This window comes from Poecilia reticulata, linkage group LG5, assembly GCF_000633615.1.
Source record: "Poecilia reticulata strain Guanapo linkage group LG5, Guppy_female_1.0+MT, whole genome shotgun sequence".
Taxonomy (NCBI): domain Eukaryota; kingdom Metazoa; phylum Chordata; class Actinopteri; order Cyprinodontiformes; family Poeciliidae; genus Poecilia; species Poecilia reticulata.
Window position 1 is genome coordinate 6648819 of NC_024335.1, and position 19977 is coordinate 6668795.

Consider the following 19977-nt stretch of genomic DNA (forward strand, 5'->3'; position numbering starts at 1 on the left):
ATATGGCATTTGGAACAACTACATTTAAAATATCAGTTGGATGAAGTCATTATTCAAAGCAAAATACTCCAGATTTATGTTTACTTGGAACTTTAAACGTACTGCAGTTATCTGAGAGATAAACATAATGAGCATTTCTTATATTTATTTTGGAGTTTAAACATTTTTATTTGCAATCTAAGTTCTAAACAGATTGAACATGTACGCCTTGCAGGTTTAAGAAATGAAAGAACAGTGTCCAGATAGGGGGATAAAAGGACGCGGTCTGGCAACCTCCCTCCTGTCATATTCTCACCGTGAAGCACGCCTAACGTTGCTTGAAGTTTGAACCGTTTTTACTTCTGCAGAAGCGAAACATTAAGCTGACCATGGCAGGAAAGAGAGCGTTAGTGATCCTGTCTAAAGGTGCAGAAGAGATGGAAACTGTGATTCCTGTGGACATCATGCGCAGAGCCGGGGTTCGTTCTGCACAGTTTATGCTATGTGTTAGCACGTTAGCCTGCTAGGATGAAATAACAGGCAACCTGGCTGTGTCGCTACGTTGAATTTTCTGCTGTAAATAACCCTTTTAACATCTGTTAATCACAGTCATAAAGAAAGTCATCAAGAATAAAAGTCACAGAAAACTAAATACCCGAGTAATTAAGTTATGAGTGCTGAAATCCGCAATTTCATCACTCGCGTTTGTTGTTTAGTCAGCTAAGTTGGCTAACTGTGGACGGTCCTTTGCAGGGAGTTCAAACGGGGACAAAGTTAAATGTCAAAGTCCAACCTCCTTTAACCTCTAAACTTTATTAACCTTTCAAAATAAAGGTTTGTTTAAACCAGTGAAGTCAGGATGACGTGTTGTGATAATTTGCACCAGTGACAGGTGGGTATATTCATTGGAAGCTAGCGATATGTTTTTTCTATAGAAAACTTTTCAAACTAATACAGTAGGCAGTGTGGATACATAGATGTTGGAACAGTTTAAAGCACTTGCAGTGACATTTAGTGTTTACTCGATTTTTTTCAATCTCCAAATGGTGCAATAGATGGAAAATAGCTTAACAGCAAAGCTTGAGTACAAACGAGATATCTCACTTCTATACAAACTGTATATCTGTGTCTGGTGCATTTTTGGTTAAAATATGTTCATTTACTGTCATTACTTACAGTAAAAGTAAAAAGAATTTTGTAATAAAAGTACTTATAATTTTTTTTTCAAAGGTTATTTGATTAAATGTAACTAGTTACTGCCCTCGTCTGATGATGATGTGTTCATATCTGTAGATTGCAGTGACGGTTGCGGGTCTGACAGGAAAAGATCCAGTCCAGTGCAGCAGAAGTGTTGTAATCTGTCCCGATGCCAGTCTGGAGGAAGCCAGCAAACAGGCGAGTCTTTTGGTTCTCCAGTAAGCAGTCACAGTGAGTGCCTTGCTGAAGATTTCACAGCTCTTTAACTATTTTACATGTTGTCACATTACAAACACAACCTTCAGTCCACATTAGTAAAGTGGAAGAACAATTTCAGTCTGCATTTATATTGAGCTCACTTCATTCTGACACAACTAAATAAAATTCAGGGCAGAAATTTCCCTTCGAAAGTGCCCTGCTTGTAGTCCAGCTGTGTGTAATTTAATTTGAGTAACAATTCAGCTGTTCTGTGAAGGCCTCAGTGGCTTGTAGGAGAACATCAGTGAAGAAACGGCATCATAAAGTCCAAGAAACGCAGCAACCTGGCATTCATGGGGTGAATTTGTGGAGCAGTTAAGTTTATGCTTCAAACATCTAACAGAGCACACTGTTCAACCCATAACATGAAGATAAAGAATAACTGCAAATCTGACATGATACTGATTTCTAACTAAACTGAAAGGTTAATCTCTGATAACTTTGGAGGAGCTGCAGAGATCTGTAGCTCAGGTGAGACAACTATTTGTCATTCAGCCCACAATTCTGGCCTTTATTTGATAGTAGTAGGAAGAAAGCCATCGTTAGGAGGCTATGAGTAGTCTTGATTGCCGTCTGACAAAAGGTCCACACTTTGGCCCATATACAAATGTGGTGTGTGTTGAAAGCCAACATTTCACTTAACCCTAAACACAGCCCACAGTGAAACTGGGTGATGACACCATCATGCTGTGGGCTGCTTTTTTTTTAGCGGTGACAGAAATGCTTTTCATGAGGTTGACAACACCAAATGTATAATCAAAGATACATTGAAAGAGTTTAAATCAAGACGTATTAAAATGCCTGAGCCCTGTTCCAGATGAGGATTGGTGGCAAGACTTGAAAAGTGAAAACTTCATCCAGCCCGGTTAAAATTTTCCTTAAACAAACTGAGCAGCTTCTGAAATCTATCAGCTACAATGGATTGTATTTTAGACTAGGAGAATATAAATACACTGCACACTTTTCATATTTTAAAGTTGTTTTACAGCCATTTATTTTTCTTCCTCTTCACAATTATATGCCGTGTTGTGTTGATGTATTACAGAAAATCTGAGTTAGTCACCTTGAACTTTTTCACATTTTGTCACTGCAGCCACAGACAACAATGTAGTTTTAATGTGGCAAAACATGAAAAAGCTCAAAGGGCATGAATATGTTTGTAAGCCAATATAACACAAGAAACCCTCTCAAGGTATTTTATTTAGGTCTTCCATTTCCATTTACAGGCCTGGAATCTGCAGGATTTTTTTCCATTCATTTGTTTTGTGATGTACTATGAATAAACTCCTATAGCAATATGCCTTTGTGTGATTAATGTCCTGACTTTCAGTGAGAGGTGTTAACTGGTATTCAGGGTGATGACTGCTGATCTTACTGTGAAACTTTATCTGGTTTGGTTTTTCAGGGCCCTTATGATGTGGTGCTTCTGCCAGGGGGAATGCCAGGAGCCAAGAATCTGGCAGAGGTGACAAAATTACACGCGACGCTTTGTTCATTTGTTCGTTCCTCCAGCTCCACGATGAGTGCAGTGGGAATTTAAATTAAGCAGAGAGAAACTCTTCGGCACCTATGGTAAAAGTTCAAATGAGTTTATTTGTTAAAATAAAAATGGAAATTGGGAACAATAGCAAGACTAAAATGACAAATATCTTAATAAGCTTACTCCACAAACTGCTTTTTTAGATTTAATTTTCTGCTATTGACTCAAATTTAATCTGTTTCTGTGGGGGAGTAGATTGATTTTGCTATAATAATTCACTGGAGACATGATTTAATTGTTAGAGATGAGCAGCAAAGCAAACATAGCCAATTCACAAGAGCTTCAGATGTGACAGAGGACGATCTCAGCTGGCTGCTTTGTGCTTATTTGTACCCAGATGCACTTTTCTCCTCTCCTAAGAACTGTTGTGGATCACTCATCCACATGTTAGGTCTCTACATTATCCTGTAGAAGCTGCAGCCTGGTAAAGTCTTATGAACAAGTCAAAGCATCTGGATGTTCCAGTCCTGCTCTGCATCCCCTGGTTCAGTTTTTATGCCCCTTTAATGTATAACAAAGTTCAAGACAACTGCAAAAATGCTGAAACACAGTAAAGAATGTAAGTGTGTTGAAATGATAAAATTTCATATTTACAGTAAACGTATTTATGGAAAGGTTAGACTATATATAAATCTGTGATTGTGCTTAAACATGCTGTGTTTTCAGAGAAATGCTGTTGCATGTGTTTAACATACTGCCACTGTGTGTTAATATCATATAGTCAGCATATACACAGTACCATCACATGGTCTGCAAATGACTCACTGTGCATCTGTTTTCTTCTTTTTTTTCTACAGTCTCCTGCTGTGAAGGAGGTGTTAAAGGACCAAGATGGCAGAAAAGGCCTGATTGCAGCCATCTGTGCAGGTACAGCTTATGAAAACAAACAAACCTTAATTATACTGGGCTAACCTCTTTAACTTTTAAAATGATTTAAGTCAAAGCATTATAAAAGGGAGGTGCAAACTTATAAAATCTAACAAATTTAATACAAAGACAACTCAAAATATAAAATGTGCGGCACTTAAGATTGTATTTTGTACCTTTTCTATACTACCGACATCATTTACTGGGTTTTATTTTGCGAAATTGCAACACTGCAAGTCTATCCGTTTCTGTGACTTGTCCTTGACAATGTCTTGTTTTTGAACATATGACGCTAAGATGAAATGGTAGCAGACAGAACAGTCTCCTGTACTTAAGATGGCTTCTGCCTGCAAGCATGGAGTAACATCTGTAAAAGACATTGAGGTGATATGATGGGAGAGGCTTGCAATGCCACTGAAGTTAACAGAGACATCCCATCTTGGATTCAACCGAAAGCAGCACAGCTGATGAGACAGCTGTTTCCCCTACAGACAGACAGGAACCAAAGACAAACCTGGGACTTTATTGTTCTGGATCTGAAATTAGGGGCTTTTTGACAAACTATCTCTGTCCCCTAATGTCACACTTCATTAACTTGTGGTCACTGGCGAACCTCCCCTGCCCCCCCTGGCACACAAGTGAAAGGTTGCGCATATGCTGATGTCCCTGAACAGACCCACAAGCGCTTAGATTTTATCTGACAGCCTTGCAGGGCAGAGACAGGACGCAGGAAAGATGTCTCAAACAGGGACAGTGAACCGGTGCGGCAAAGTGGATTGAAGGGTGTCCTAAATATGACTGGAATCCTCTCAGGAATACACGCCTTAATGAAACGGGGAGAGGGTGCATCATGAGATGAACATCAGGTTTTTTTTCGCTTGACTCAAGGAGCGGAAAAAGAGCTTCAACTGACAACAATATCTCCCATTCATCAGAAAGTAAATTAATGGTTCTCTGCATCTGCCATGCTGTTAGTTTCTGTACCCAGACTGGCGTCCTCCGGGTGGGGACTCGTAACAGGAGTAGCTTGGCTTCAACTGGCAGTCTGCTGTTCTGCCAGTGGGGAAAGTGTAATCTTAAGACAGCACGGGAAGGCAGCCAAAGCACCGTGATCAATAACTTTCTATTTATTAACAGTTTTTGGATGAGCTCACAGCAGCGCTAGGGCATTATCAAAGTTAATGCAGCAGAAGTCGGCGTCCTCGGCCTCTCCTTTTTATTTCCCTCCCTTTCCAGAGTGCTGCAGAGTCTTTGGAGAGGAGCTGAAACTGTATACTGTGCGAGTGTATTCTTAGAAACAATACAAAGGTTGAGGACACCTTCAGGACACGCCGTTATCAGATATTGAGTCATTCATTTATTATTACCAGAATATATAAAAAGATTTTCTAAAACTGATAAAGTTGGTTATTTCTATATTCTTTTTTGTATACGAGTCTAAAAGCTTTTAAACACACCTGAACCAGCTTGGCTCTTCTTCAGGTCCGACCGCTCTTCTGGCTCATGGCATCGGTTACGGCAGCACAGTCACCACACATCCTGGCATGAAGGAGAAGATGATGGTTGGAGGTAAAAACATTGTTGACCTTGATTAGTCTGCGGTAGCCCTCAAAAGTTTTGATTCCTCTTTAAAAATGTTCACATTGTTCATTTTACAACAGAATATTTTAGTGTATTTTATGTGAAAGACTAACAAAATATTCCATCATTATAAAGTGGACCTTTTGTTTTTTTACAAATAATATTTCAAAACTGTGCTTTTGTATCTGCCGCCACTGAAGGGATGCTCTCGCATTAACAGCTCCACGTCGTTTTTCGTATGGCTCTACTAGCTTTTCACATCTAGTTTGACTATTATCTTTTTTTTTTTTTTTTTTTTTTAAAACATTCATTTTTGTAAAAATAGCTCAAGCTCTGTCAGATTGCATGGATAGCAGCTGTGGACATAATTTTTCAAGTTTTGCAGTTGATTCTCAATAAAATTTTTGTCTGGACTTTTCTAAATATGTATGCATGAGCTTTGATGTAAACCACTACCAGATTCTGTTTGCTGTAGAAAACCATGTTTCATTGTTCTTCCACTGAAGTCATGAACCTCTTTATGTCACAACACAAAATCTCAAAAAATTATATTGAGGTTTGTGGTTGAAGACATCAAAAAGGTTGACTGTAGCTGGAATTGTCTGTATCTGTAAAGGACAGCAGATGGTGCTGTACTAGCTCTTTGACTGCTTGTAAAGAATCATGTCACTCTGCAGTTGTGAGCAGAGCAGAGAAACAGCACTGAGGTGAAGGAAGATGCAGTCATTTGACAGAACATACTAGAACTAAGTGCGATGAAACAATGGCAGGTTTTATGTTTGTGAATCTGAGCTGTGGCTCCAAGCTCACACCGTGCCATCCTAATGGTATTGTTCTGTCTTTTTTAGATCACTATAAATATTCAGAAGCTCGAGTGCAGAAAGATGGGCATTACATCACCAGCCGTGGGCCAGGAACCAGTTTTGAGTTTGCCCTGAYGATCGTAGAGGAACTTATGGGGGCTGAGGTTGCAGCTCAAGTCAAGGCGCCACTCATGATGAAAGACTGACTCTAGTGTTCCCTCACCACTCTGGAGAAACTGTGACACCTAAACATCTGGCTCTCTCTATTGCACGGCATTATTTCTGCAAATAAAAGGGACATTATCGCTGCATAATTACCGCAAATGACTTCCACATAAATTTCCTCTGTTTGGTTCGATGCCTAAATAGGTTCCTCTTTGTCTTGACAGCTTCCATTGTGCAGTCATTAAAAGTGTAGGTGTGAAGGCTCAGTTTGTCTTGCCTTGTGGTGTGTTGCTGGTGGAGGTCACTTTGACTTGTTTTTACTTGCTTGTTTTTAACGCCTAAATATAGGCTGTATAATGCAACGTATGAAGGAACACTATTCGGGACGCGGGAAGAGGAATCCAAAAAGACTGGCAGCTGTCCTTGGCCAATGAAGAGCTTTGGCTCGTCTGCAGTTGTGTTTCAACGGGCCAATAGGACTCCGCTCAGAGGGAGAGGGCGGGGCTTAGACGCGGCGCATGGTGGCTGTGTGAGAGCAACAAAATTCAGAGGGTCTTCACCCCAGCCGATAAGGAAGAGCAGGATTCTGTCAAAGGTAGGGAGAAAGGGGTTTTTTCCCTCTATGACTCGCATGTGTTAGTCGGGTTATTTCGACTCCTATAAACGCCACGTATGAGTTCAGTCATGTTAAAATCCGAGATTTATTGTGAACGCAGCGTTTGTGACGGTAAGTTGCAGCGAATGGTGTCGAAATGTAGACGAGATCAGGACGTTCCTCCTCACCCCACAGCGACCCGGATAGGTTTTAACATCATTACCGTACTCTGGTTGCTGTATTAGCCGCTGATTAGCTCGCTCATTGTTCTGAGTGGACCGCATCAAGTTCGCTGCGGTCCAGGCCAAATTTGATTGGCATCATAGCCCGGGGAGAGTAACGGTCGGGCGACGTCCGTTTCCAGTACACGCTCACAGTTCAGAGATGCGTTACCCGCTGAACGCACGAAGCGGCGGGACGACATGTCTTCAACACACTGAGACGGCGCTCTGCAGATGTGAGGCGACGTGGAGCCGTCAGTTCCAGAAGCTCTCCATCCTCAGCAGATGCTGTAGCTGCAGAGTGAGGCTGAGCTCTGTGATCGCTGTTGCTAATGCGGTGCGGCAGAGGCCAGGTTAGAAGTGCTGTGCTATGCAGGCTGAGACGTCTCTGTGTGACACAGGAAGCTCGGTCATATTTCTTGAGATGGAAAAAAACAAAACAATTCTAACAGGAAAGTGTATAATTCTAAAACTAACAGAAGCATTTTCCAACATAACCTGATGTAAAGAGATGTCCTTAGTGGTGGAGGTTGGCAAGCKGATGCCTTGACATTTACTTTTGCACCCTCAACAAGAATAATCAAAGGTGTTATTTTCACTTCTATCTTTTTACATAGGCAGTGAATAACTGCAGGTTCTCTTCTGGTACACCGCGTGCTGCACTTGCAGGGGAAAGATCTCTATACCGCGCTCAGACACAAGAGTCAGCTCAAGGTGTAAGCAAACCTTGCTGCTGCTTTGGGCCCTCTGTGCAGCACAAGTGTAACTCATAAATRGATTCAAAACACACAAATGAACATGTTAAAATGTTTCTTTTTGGTTATTTTGATTACTATGGCTGACTACTAAAGAAACCCCAAAATGTTGCTCTCCAGAAAACTGAAAAAAGTGATCTGTTTCTTCCTCAACACACATTTCTCARGTATGACTTAATTAGCAGAGCTTGGCTGCATGATGAGGAGGAAATGTAGCTTCTTGATTAAGGTGTGTATGACCAGAGATGCGTCTAAATTTTCAAGACGGCAGCTTTGTGGACTGGAGTTTGAGACCCCTACTATACATTTTTAATGGTGTTTAGGTCATGTCAGTTTGCAGACTAATCAACCACTGTGGTACAATGCTAGGCATTAAGCTAGGCATTTATATATTTCAYAGTAGAGAAAAATRGTATTTTTCAAGTCCTATTGAAAAATGACAAACAGTGGACCAAGATCAGTACATGACATGGCTCATCGTGTATTCATAATTTAGATTCATATAATATACAAGATTTACAAACTTGTGGATTGTAAATCCTCAAGTTCCTCACTTTTTCTCTTTTGGGATTCTCGTTTGCTTGACGTAATCTTTAGCGTACTGACATCAACAAATCATTATTGCATTCCAAACAGTACTTTGTGCATATTGATAGTAAAGTCAATATGACAAACTCACACAATATATTATTTTCAAGGAGTTTGAATGCAGTTTWCATGGGATGATAAAACCAACCAAACATTGAACTCAGGCTGTCCTTAGTGATTGCGATATTTCACAAAGTGACTTTGTGATGACATATATCACAACATGACATTGATCATGTGGTTCTAGCCCCTTTAAAATTAGATGCTACATACACACTGTAAAATATTTTATCACATTCTGTAACATCAGAATGAGCCTACGCTTTTAAATTTGCTTCAAATTTGCATTAAAGACGATTAAAAAACAAACTTTGTATTTCRAAGAGCTGACAAAGTATTAGCTATAATCACTCGGTAGTAAATAAGCTTGATTGTCAATGTCAACAGTAGAGATGCACTGATGAGATTTTTTCTGGCCGATGCTGAATTTTTTGGAAAAATTGGCTTTCAGATCTTTTTTTCTCTCTGACAAAAAGCACAGTAGAAAAAATACTGCAATAGAGTTGGCAGTTTTGACTTAAACTGAAAATTAAGAAATAACAATGATCCCCCTTATGCTTCAAAGCATGTCCATTGTTTGTGTTATTAAGTTGCATAAAAGTGCATGAGATATTATGTTTCTGGTTTAAATGTTTCTAAACGGTATAAGACAACTGTTGTTTGTGTTTTTGCATTTATTGAAGAGAAAAAAAAGGTTCAGTATGACCTCGCTAATCAGAGGCCTTTCAAGGAAATTTTTTYATCTCGGACATAATATAACATTACTAATAATTTTTTAAAATTTCTTTTTCTCTGTGCTGGAGTCACATGCATGCAGAAACCACTAAATGGTCAATATATGCTAGAGCAGAATAAATTTAACTGATTTGTCCAACCTTTTCACCTTATTTAACAGAGGTTTGTGTAATAAGTAATTTGAAACATCTGTAAATTAAGCAAATGCACTTTATGTGATTACGCCAGTTTAATTGTTGGCATAAAATTTTATAGGGATGTTTAAAAAGAGACATTTTTGGTGCTTTGTGATGGATTGAAGTGGAAGTGAGACCCCAGATCRAATTGTGCTTCGAGCCCTGAGCGGTCCTGGGCTGGCTCTGTTGAGATAGGAAGCGCTTCTCTCAAGGCATGCTAAACTGACCTGCAGAAAGCAGGGGTCATTCAAATTAGAAAGCAAGTCAGTTGGTTCTTTTACCGGCTTTTACTACCAGAACAGCAGGAAGTCTAAAAAAASACTGTGGTTTTACCAATTTCAGGGCATCAAGAGAGATTGCTCTTGTTAAAAATCGCATGATGTCAAAACTACAAAGGTGCACCTGTGTGTGATGAATACTTCTGGCTACAATCTGGAAAGTTCAGGCTAGCTGAGCTTAGTCACTTCAGACAGAACCATGCCTTACATGTTGTGGAAACATCATTACATTATGTATCCGAGCTCAAGAACTAATCTTTTCCTGGATAAAATGTGAGCATAAATATGACTTTCTTGACGACCATCTTGATGACGACATATAGCACAGGCTCATTAATGTGCGTTTTTTTTTCTTTTTTTTTTTCCATTTGGATATTTCTGGAACGTTAACATTTTGCGCTGTTGCACATAACATGCTAGAATTATTCTGCTTGAGCAGCTGTACAGTAAAGAGCTGGAGGCCTGGCTCCCTATTTCTGGATGGGGCAGAAGACGGTGGGTTGGGGGAGGGGTGAGGCTATAGTCTCCGACTGAGTCAGTGGTTTAGCTAATGATGCAATTAGACTGCTGTGTTTTGCATCTCCTGATTAGATCCCTTACTCGCAATGGCCCGTCTGCAATAAAAACAGAAACGGCTCACTTGTTTGTTTTTTTTTTTTACAAGCAGTTGGAGTTTTATCATGCAGTAGCATGCGTTACATCATAAGCAACACATTATCTGACTTGGCTCTTGCTTTTGGAATGGTATTGACATTATAGCTCATTTGACATATTGGAACCACAGTAGGTCTTCCAGTATGTTTGTAACAATTTGTAGACCATAAAGTAAACACTGCACTTAAATGTCAAACTCGTAGAGGTTGGGTAATTAGCAAGCTGTCCTGTTACTCAAAAGGATGAGCAAGAGAACTCTTGGGGCATCGTCCAACTTGGTGATGCAGGTGTCGATGTCCAGACTTCTTTGTTTTATTTAATTTTGACAGACGTAGGAAGTCTGTAATAAATCAAGTTAGGATACCATAAAGCGGATTCTTGGTAATAGAGCTGCTTCCAAATCACTGTACAGTATTGTGACAAAGGTTTTGTAGCGTCTGCTCAACTTTGCCTAATTTGAGCTCCTTTCAGAACAAACCATTTKGGGTCGCTTTAAAACCAAATAAGCTGCTGGCCACGCCCCACCAAATCAGCATTTACTCTTTCATGTAAAAAAGGCTGCAAACAGATGTGCACTTATACAACCGTGAAAAGCAGAAGTAGAGCCTCCTGCACAACCAACAAGAAGTGGTTTCTGCATGGCAATTCAACAAAACTGTTCCAGCAGCCGTTATGCAGCCAAATGTCCCGGAGCTCCGCTTGGCTTGCTAGGTGACAGGCTGATCTTCGCCTTGGTTGCTAGGTGAGGGACAGTGCTGTCTGACAAGTGACGTTACATTCTGAAGGTTTTTGAAATGGCTCATTTTCCAGATACCAAAAATACATTGACTTATTGCCAAAAAATGGCTGGTGTTTTTTTTTATTGCTTTGRCATACTTAAGAGCCAGAGACACAAAATTAAGTACAAAACATGCAACATATACATTTTGCATAATAAGTTCCCTTTAACAGAACTCAAGAGCAGATTTAAAGTCTTTGACGTACGTCACTCTGAAAAGACCTAAAACTGGTAAGGCTCATGATCCTGGCTTATTTTCACCACTGTTAGAAATAAATTGTCAAACTGCCAGCATTATATTAATGACTGGTTTAAAGCCGGATCATTCATACATTTTGTCTTCAATAAAAATACACGTTCTGTGGATGCACACGACAGCATTACCTGTCGCCTAAAACAGACACCAGGGTAAACACTTTATTTTTGTGGATGTCAAAACTCCAACTAGTGTAGTCCCTGAAATGTGTTGACAGCGTCTGTGAATACCTTTCTTGGCTGTCTTATTTACTGGGTCAGGAGCTAAAAAAGGAATCGTGACTCTGTGTTAACAAGAAGAGTGAAGCTAAAGGTGAAAACCTATCTCTGTGTCTTCCATGATGTGAAAATTACTTGTCTTGTAGAGCATTTGGTGTTTAACCTAAAAGTTTAACAATGAATCTGAATGGCCAATGTCATTAAAAGAGAAAATCATAAGCAGCTTCAGAGGGAATGCATTAAACGATGGATTTTTACMGAGTGGAAAAGTACTAGAGACATGGGTGAATGTCATTTTTCTTCTGGTGACATCACTTTTTTCTCCTCTGCTTAATAAGTCGTCAGAGCTGTATAAGCTTTTTCTTTATATAGCAGCAGAAACTGATGGTCTGAGTGTTTCCTAAATGGCTGAGCTGGTTTAAAACAGCAGGATTGCATGCACCTGGTCCAATCACAGGTGCATCAGCCTTTTCCTTATGCATTCGTCTGACAAACACTTGATTTAGTCACACACAGCATACAGTGACGGTTAGAAGTTTACCAATGCTCTTCATATGGAAGATTGATTTATTTTGGGTTTTTTATGACTCATTGATATAATTCCTTTTTCCAAAGTGGAATGATACAAAAAAACAACTTTGGTTCACTTTTAAAAATAAGAATTGTGAGCACAGATTTGATTTAAATACAAAACCTTCCTGGATCATACACACAGGTTCAAATATATACTGCTAATACTTGGTTAAATGCCTCTTAGCAGGTTGCAGAGAAATKATCCACTTTCTATYTAAAATTTTCTGGTCACTTTTGGTTGCAATTTAGAATCCTGAGAAGTGGTAGTGCTCGTCTGAGCGAGTTGGTTTCCTGACATGAACATAGTCCAGAAATGCTCGGTAGGGTTGCGGACGGGGACATTCCAGCAGCTTCATTTGCCTGGTAGGGCTGCAATTATTAAGATTGACTATAAAAAGTTGTTGACATACCAAATTTTGTCGTTGACACATCCCAAAGAACCTTGTCATTGTTTTTATAACTGGCAGGCACTACAGGATGTTTGTCTCCCATTTTCCTGACAGAACTGCAAGCTGAAGAGTTCTCCTTCAGTGGCAGCACTACTGCGGTTCCTGAGCATGAGCACAAACACTGCAGATCTCTGTGCAGATCTGGATTGGTAGGTTTTATGGAGGTAAAACCTGCTTCATTTTATGCGTATCACTTCAATCTATAGACATGCATCGGGCATGTTGTGCTGCAGTGTGACGAGGCAGAACTGATAAATGCACTTCAGCTGTGGGTGGGCTAGTTCTGTTTGCAGAATCAGTGACACTTAGAAATGGAAGAAATAAATGGTAGAAACCATTTCATCCAGAAAAAAATGGTTGAAATGTGGTAAAAGCCAAAATTGACACAATATTTTTGTCACTGATGGTGTTTTTAAACTTCCAAATGGCACTGTATGAAGGCTGGACAAGGAGCAAAAAGATGGACTGGACAGTCCAACATCATCGTGAAGTTCCAGATTAGACAATTTGGAGGACATTTTTTTTGAAAATACTTGCTCTTGTGTTACTTAGTTTTGATCATTTATATTTGGTCCATGTGTGAATTAATGTGACAAATTCATGCACTCCATAATATCAATGACAAACCATGCCCTGTTGCTAAAGGTTTTTTCAGATGCATATGGATTTAGAAAAAGTCTCTGTGTGTTGTGGCATCATCAGTAGGTGGCAGGTGATTTTCCACTCTTAATGTAACAAATGGAATGGAGCATTCAATTACGGCTGCCTCAAATTCAACACCAGAAGAAAAATCTTCCCAGTCAGACGGCATCGTGAGAGGACTGCAAGGCAGTTCCAGAGATTTTTTTGTGTCAGGTAAGCTTTGCAGTAAAGTGAGAAGAAAAAAAAAAATCTCAGACCATCAACATTCTGTTAATTCTAAGGGTAACGATTAGCTCCTGCATTCATGCTGTCCTTTTAGAAATATTCTGGCAGTCTGTTTCATAAATGTTGTTTAAACAGCAATAACATTMAGTTAAACCTCTATCAGCTTTTTGAGTGCCGTGGTTTTATAGCTGATCGATTTGTGTTTGCATCACTTGCAAATACTGTTTGCTGGGTGGGGCCAGCTTCTCAGAAGCTGCAGTCGTTAAGACGRCCTTTAAAATTTAAACCATGTCGCACAGTAATCRGATTTGATGTTCAGAAGTTTATATCATATCCATGTATTGATTCCCATGGAGAAGTAATTGTCTCTCTGGATGTCTCTATGAGGTTGTGAGTGCGCTGTCATGAAGGTTTAAGATATCTGTGATGGATTTTGTGGTAAAGGCTTTTCAGCATACAGGTATGTGTGCTTGCGTTTCTTACCTTCTATGTGATGTACTATATGAACTTTTATTTCTAAAACATGCAACCCTCTCTTCTCTGAACTATAATCATTTTGAGCAGTAAAACATATCCAGATTCCTAAAACTGAGATGAGATCAAACTAAATCTGACATTAATGTTGTTTATTAAATTTACAGAACTTTGCAAAAGTATTCACTTTTTCTTATTTTGCCATGTTACAATGTATTTTTATATGATTGCCATTTTTAATGATGTGAAGCTTCACATCATTAAGAATGAGAGAATGASAATGAGGGATAGGAAGGAACTTTTCTTTAAAAGACAGAAATCTTCAAGCAAATTATCACCTATAACTAAAGCTTTTTATCCAGTCTGAATGGTCAAATAGATTAAGCTACTGTATGTCTGACTGGATGAAAATGGTGAGCAGCAGGTTACACGTCTTACCAYAGAATCTCAATTGGATTTGCTCTTGGACTTTGACTGAGCCATTCTAACAAATGAAATGTGCTTTGATCTAATAACCATGTTTACATCAGTACTTCTGACGGGTGAACCTTTGCCTCAGTCTAAAATATTTTACAGCTTCAAACAGGTTTTCCTCCACAACTGCTCTATTTTTCAAGCCAAACATATTTCCCATCAACTCAGATCAGCTTCCCTGTCCCTGATAAACAGAAACATTCCCCAGCATGATTCTGACACCTCCAGTGTTCAGGGTGATGAGCACATGCAGCATTTTGCATGTTGGCCAAAAGGTTCTCATCTTCCACTTTTCAGCTGTGTCCCCTACATAACTTGTGAAAACTGCGAACAGGTTTTATTTTTACAGCTTTTTACGAGGAGTCTCTTGGCTGCTGTTTTGATTAATGCTACCCTTGCATTAAGGGTAAACTTGACCTTGCATGTTAGGTCAAGTTTATTTGTATCGCAACAATGCAGGTCAAAGTGCTAATACACGCATAATACAGTAACCAATTATGAAACGAGCAATAAACTTTCCATTTGTCAAATGTCATTGTCAACATCAAGTAAAATACATCAGATATGTTGATCACTTACTCCTAGTCAAAGGCRACTTTTAACAGGTGGAATTTTAGCCTYAATTTAAAGGAACTCAGTGTTTCAGCATCTTTGCAGTTTTCTGGAAGTTTCTTCCAGAGTTGTGGTGCATAGAAGCTGAATGCTGCTTCTCTATGGTCAACAGGTCAGCACGTCTTGGTAGGTTTGTTGTGTGTAACATCTGCCGCGTAATGATGATGATTCTCACTGGATTTTATTTAGRGGTTTCAGACTCGAGGGTCGCTGAATACAAACGCATGCCACTCTTTTCAGATTTTTATTTGTAAACGCATATAAAAATCTCATATTTTCTTTTCACTTTACACTTGTGTACTACTTCTTGTTGGTCCATTACATAAAATTCCAATAAAAGGCATAAAGTTTTTGRTTGTAATGAAACAAATAGATTAAGCTATGTCTGACTGGATGAAAATGGTGAGCAGCAAACATTCAAAGGGGCATAAATGTCTCTTTTTGTAAGACACTACAAATTGTTGCAGAACTATTTGCAGGGACTCTGRCTGACTGAATGCATGCTTACTCACATGCTCAAAGTGTTTGAGGAGGTGTGTGGCTGAGGGAGGGGAGGGGCATTTCCTTTCTCATCTGCTCTGCTCAGTGACTCCAAGCTTGCACGTTTCTTCTGTCTCTTCTATACATCGCCTATATTCTTTCTCTTCTCGTTTCCCCTCTGTCTATTTGCACTTTTGTTCTGCCTCATGGTCTCGTGTCAGACATACATGCTGTTCTCGCGCATAATCTTGTTCACAGTGGATCTCGCAGTCTCCACTCTCGCATCCCTCTCCTCTTCTCTCTGCTTTCCTGCTCTTTATCTTGGATTTTGGCTGCTGCTCTGCATCCATCCCTCCCTTCTGGTCACTGCGTCAGCAATCAGCTTCAGACTGAGGTGGGTGTGTATTTTTTATTTTTATTTTTTGTAGGGGGTTCTGAAACGGTATCATCGCTAGGCGTGAATCTACATGTCTCTGGTATCGTTCTCTCTCTTCATGCTCTCCYCTCTCTTTTCCCCTCTCCTCACTTTGTTCTGTTAGTGTGAGTCGGGATGATTGCGCTTGTCTGATCCTACTTGGAAACAAGTGCCATACCTTCTGCATGCAGCGGCGTTTAACATTGTCATGCAGTATGCTAGCGAGGTAGTGCATCAACCTCTCCAGATCTCTCTGACCGTCTGAGAGCTGCTGTTGATGCGGTTAACACTGCTGCCGCTGCAGCTGCTGCATTGAAAACCTTCTCTGCATACCTTATTATGCAGGCATGTATTTCACTCTTTCTCTTTCCTGACTTTTTCAATTTGTCTCATTTTTTTGACTTTGACTTATTCTAAAATGTATTTATAAGAGGAGAAAAGCTGTCATTTCTAACTAAAGTTTGAAGGATGTGGTTTTGCTAAAACATGCATAGAGACATTTATTTAACGTTTGGTTCTGTTTTAACTTACCTGTCCTGCTGCTGCTGCAGTTTCATCTGTTGCAGTTGCCACRGCGGGCAACACCCTGAAGCAACATTTTCCTGCCTTTCCCAGAGCTTGTGACAGTCAYCTGTGCCCGGCCAAACACGTTAACCGTGTGCTTGAGTGTGGGTGTTTGCTTCTGCGTTATCGTGTGTGTTCGTACATGTGTGTGCGTTCTCCCGTACGGCGATGTGTGCCTGCCTGCCCATGGGCTCTGGTCCAAGAAGAAAGCACAGGAGAGGTATGCTGCAGGGGTTTAGTTTGGTGCAGTAAGCTGTTGAGTGCTTTGTAACAAGCACAAAAAAAAAAAAAAGAGTTGGTTTGTGTCCTCATGCTGGGCAGCTGCACGTGTACTGCAGAAAACGGATGGGTTTCCCTTGAAATGTCTGCAGTCTGTGTGTCCTTGGGTTTTAAATTCTTTTAGTCAGGTTGCTGCGATCTTTTTATTTGACCCAGAATGTTTGACTACCAGAACCAGAGGAATCAGAATGCTTTAATTGTTATTGTGCAGAAGCACAACTACATTTTTGCTTCAGTACAGCCCATCCAAAGAAGACAATAGACAGACAGAGCAGGGAAGACGGGGTGCCTGGGGCCGCGGCCCCTAGGGGGCGCCGCAAACAGTAGAACGCCTGCTACTTTTTTTGTCTAAAGGGWGCAGATGGCGGGACAAGAAACTGTACTTCCCATAACAAAATACAGAAAATGATTTGAAACAAACTCAAGATGACATACAGTGACAATAGTGGCTGTTTAATCTTTATGTTGCTGAAACGCTTTGGTTAGGTGTCACACCTAGTGCTCCAACAATCGCTAAAAACAAAGATAACAGTTTTCTTTGATGGTGCTCCCATCATTCTGGGCCCACAGCTTGCCAGTTTCAACAGAAACGATTAAATTGACATATTGCATGAAACMAATAAAGACAGATTGGTTAATTATTTGTTCAAATTAGAGTGGCATGATTTTTTAAGGACTTGGTCATAGACATAGTAATGCRCTAAAAGCCTTCCTAACATGAGATTGCAGAGCCAGCTTGAAGTGAGTGACACTCAAAATGTCCTACTTTAGTGCTGCTTTCTTTAAAGTAAATGGCCAGAGGTAGATTTCTTTTTGAACAATTGAGAGACCCCTATACAGGAAAGATCTGAGTTTCCGGTTGGTTTGTTTCGGGTAGTAATCCCTCTGTTGGATGAGCTACTTTTAACAGATTTCGGTGTAGTTGCAGTTTTCTCCTATCAGACACACCTTTTACTTGAGGAATAGTTTTTTGTTGCAGGGAGTGCTCTGACTACAAAAAAGTCAGCCTTCTGTGCTAGAGCCAGAATATGACTGTAGCATCCATCAAGCCTCAATGGATGCCAACTTTAAGCTGGGGCTGAAACAAATGGTGACATGGATAATGATTGTCTTCAAAACTTAAGCTAGTATTAATGTACTTGTGGCATTGTTATGGTTTTACTGTACAAAATACAAGGAATTGATCCATGGATCAATTCCAATATATATATATAAAACCTAGAATGAAACCTGCTTTATCACAGTTACAGGCACAAAATGCAGATGTTGGTTTGCGTCATCCAATTTAATCGGCAGACACAACTGTACTTTCTATTATGACTTATTGATAGCAAATATCTCCTGTTCTGATCCTTGATACTGTGAGATAGAAACTTCATTGACTGCTGTATCTGCGTCTCAGTGCGATGTCATTATAACTTCTCAGAGAGCAGCTGAAACATTTGTCAATCCATTTTACAACACTCAAAAGCACAGCTAAAGGTTTGTAAAGCAGGGACATAACTGGCTTTGTTAGTTGGTTTTCACACAAGTAACTGAAAGTGTTTTGGAATATGATGTGAAACAAGACATTAAATATTCATATCAAAAGCGAGAGTAATCATGCTAACATTAGCTTACCCCTATTACTCAGAATGAAAGCATGGTCAGCAGGTGCAAGACGACAGTTTATTATTAAAGATTGTACTTGTCTGTGTGAGTCAGATATACCTTGAGAAACGACTAAGTCCATGTGTGTTTTAGCTGCCACACTGACAAACATTATGGTTACTTTTTAAGCAACAATAGCCTTGTGTTCGAGAATCATGTTAAAACATTGTGCAGAAACTCCTGATGGGACAAAATATGTGATGCTGCCAGGTTAACCTCTTAATATTGGGTCATGTACATCAGAGGCGTAAGTAAATCTAGTTGTAATTAATCAAAATACTAATATAGACCATGTGACACTTAATGCACTTTAAAGCTGGTGAGCTTCAAAACATATGCTTGCATTTATTGGAATTACTTTAACTTTGTTCCAGATTGGGATTCTTTGTCAGTGAAAGTTTAATCATAAATAACTCTGATCCATATCCAAGGTGAGAAATTATTGACCAGTGTATTTCTAATGGCTTGCAAAAGTCCTCTTTGTTGCAGGATTTTACAGCTTACTGCACTCAGTTCTATAAGAGTGATGTTTGTCTATTGGGAAACAAGTTAGCTTTTTATAATGTCAGTGAGAGAGCATTTAATCTTATCTATGCATCAAGCAGGGAAGTTTTTGCATTTAGCAAATTGTATTCTTGTACATGTTAATTTTGACTGTGAAACTCAAGTTAACATTTTATTGCTTTGGTTTAGGATTGTATGCAGGGAAGCCTTTCAGCACTACACATTTCTTAGTTAATCATTAAAATACATCGTAAGTGCATTATTCTCAGTGCATTATTCTCATGTATGTGGCTGTTGTAAACTGCCAGTGTTGATCCTCAAGGCCTTCCTTAAAAGTTATTCTTATTTTTGGAAAAGCAAATATCCATCTAAGTTTGTAGTTGACCTTTATGAGAACAGTTCAGTGAGTCATTTTTATCGTTTTTGAATCTTGTTACAAAACTGTATTAAAAAAAAAATCTTTGGTTCTGCAAAATGTGGCATGCCTGTTTCTGCCTTTGTCGGCTAACACATTGTACATCAATTTAAACACGTTGCATTTTTTTTTCCCCTTGCACCACGTCTCAGTTGCATTGTCTAATTACATTATACTTTTATTAATTTTGACACCGGATGGTATTGATTTAGTTTGCAAAATAAAAATAGCTTTCTGTTCACAAGATGGTCACAAGATAAGGTTTGCCTTATGTGATTTTTCCCCCCAGAATTTTATTATATGTAGATTTATGGCTGTCTTCATATAGCATAGACACTATTCGAAGCACATGATAGCACACATTTTTACACCTACAATCTAAATTCATTATATGCTTTGTGCTGATAAAGAAAAAAGGCTTTCTATCCTGTTTAGCTTTCCCTTTAAATTCAATCTTGAACAACTTCAGTTGCCCCCATGAAATGCATTGCAGTTTTTCCAATTGGCTTAAGTAACT

General features: G+C 39.5%; 2 protein-coding genes across 4 annotated transcripts in view; both read left to right on the plus strand.

Moving 5' to 3' along the window:
• The first annotated feature begins 237 nt into the window (after positions 1–237).
• park7 (parkinson protein 7) lies at positions 238–6656 on the plus strand. Its single transcript, XM_008408575.2, has 6 exons — positions 238–458; positions 1273–1374; positions 2840–2899; positions 3772–3841; positions 5324–5410; positions 6271–6656. Exons 1-6 carry the CDS (start codon positions 369–371, stop codon positions 6429–6431), a joined length of 570 nt encoding a protein of 189 aa, XP_008406797.1. The 5' UTR covers positions 238–368; the 3' UTR covers positions 6432–6656.
• Positions 6657–6884: 228 nt separating this feature from the next.
• Positions 6885–19977, plus strand: part of kcnab2a (potassium voltage-gated channel subfamily A regulatory beta subunit 2a) — a 92123-nt gene continuing 79030 nt past the window's right edge. For 2 of the 3 annotated variants that reach the window (XM_008408570.2, XM_008408573.2), the window contains exon 1: positions 6885–6985. The gene's annotated coding sequence lies outside the window, so the exon portion shown is untranslated. Of the gene's footprint in view, positions 6986–15735; positions 16028–19977 lie in introns of those variants that run through there. The other variant, XM_008408571.2, reaches the window with a different exon arrangement.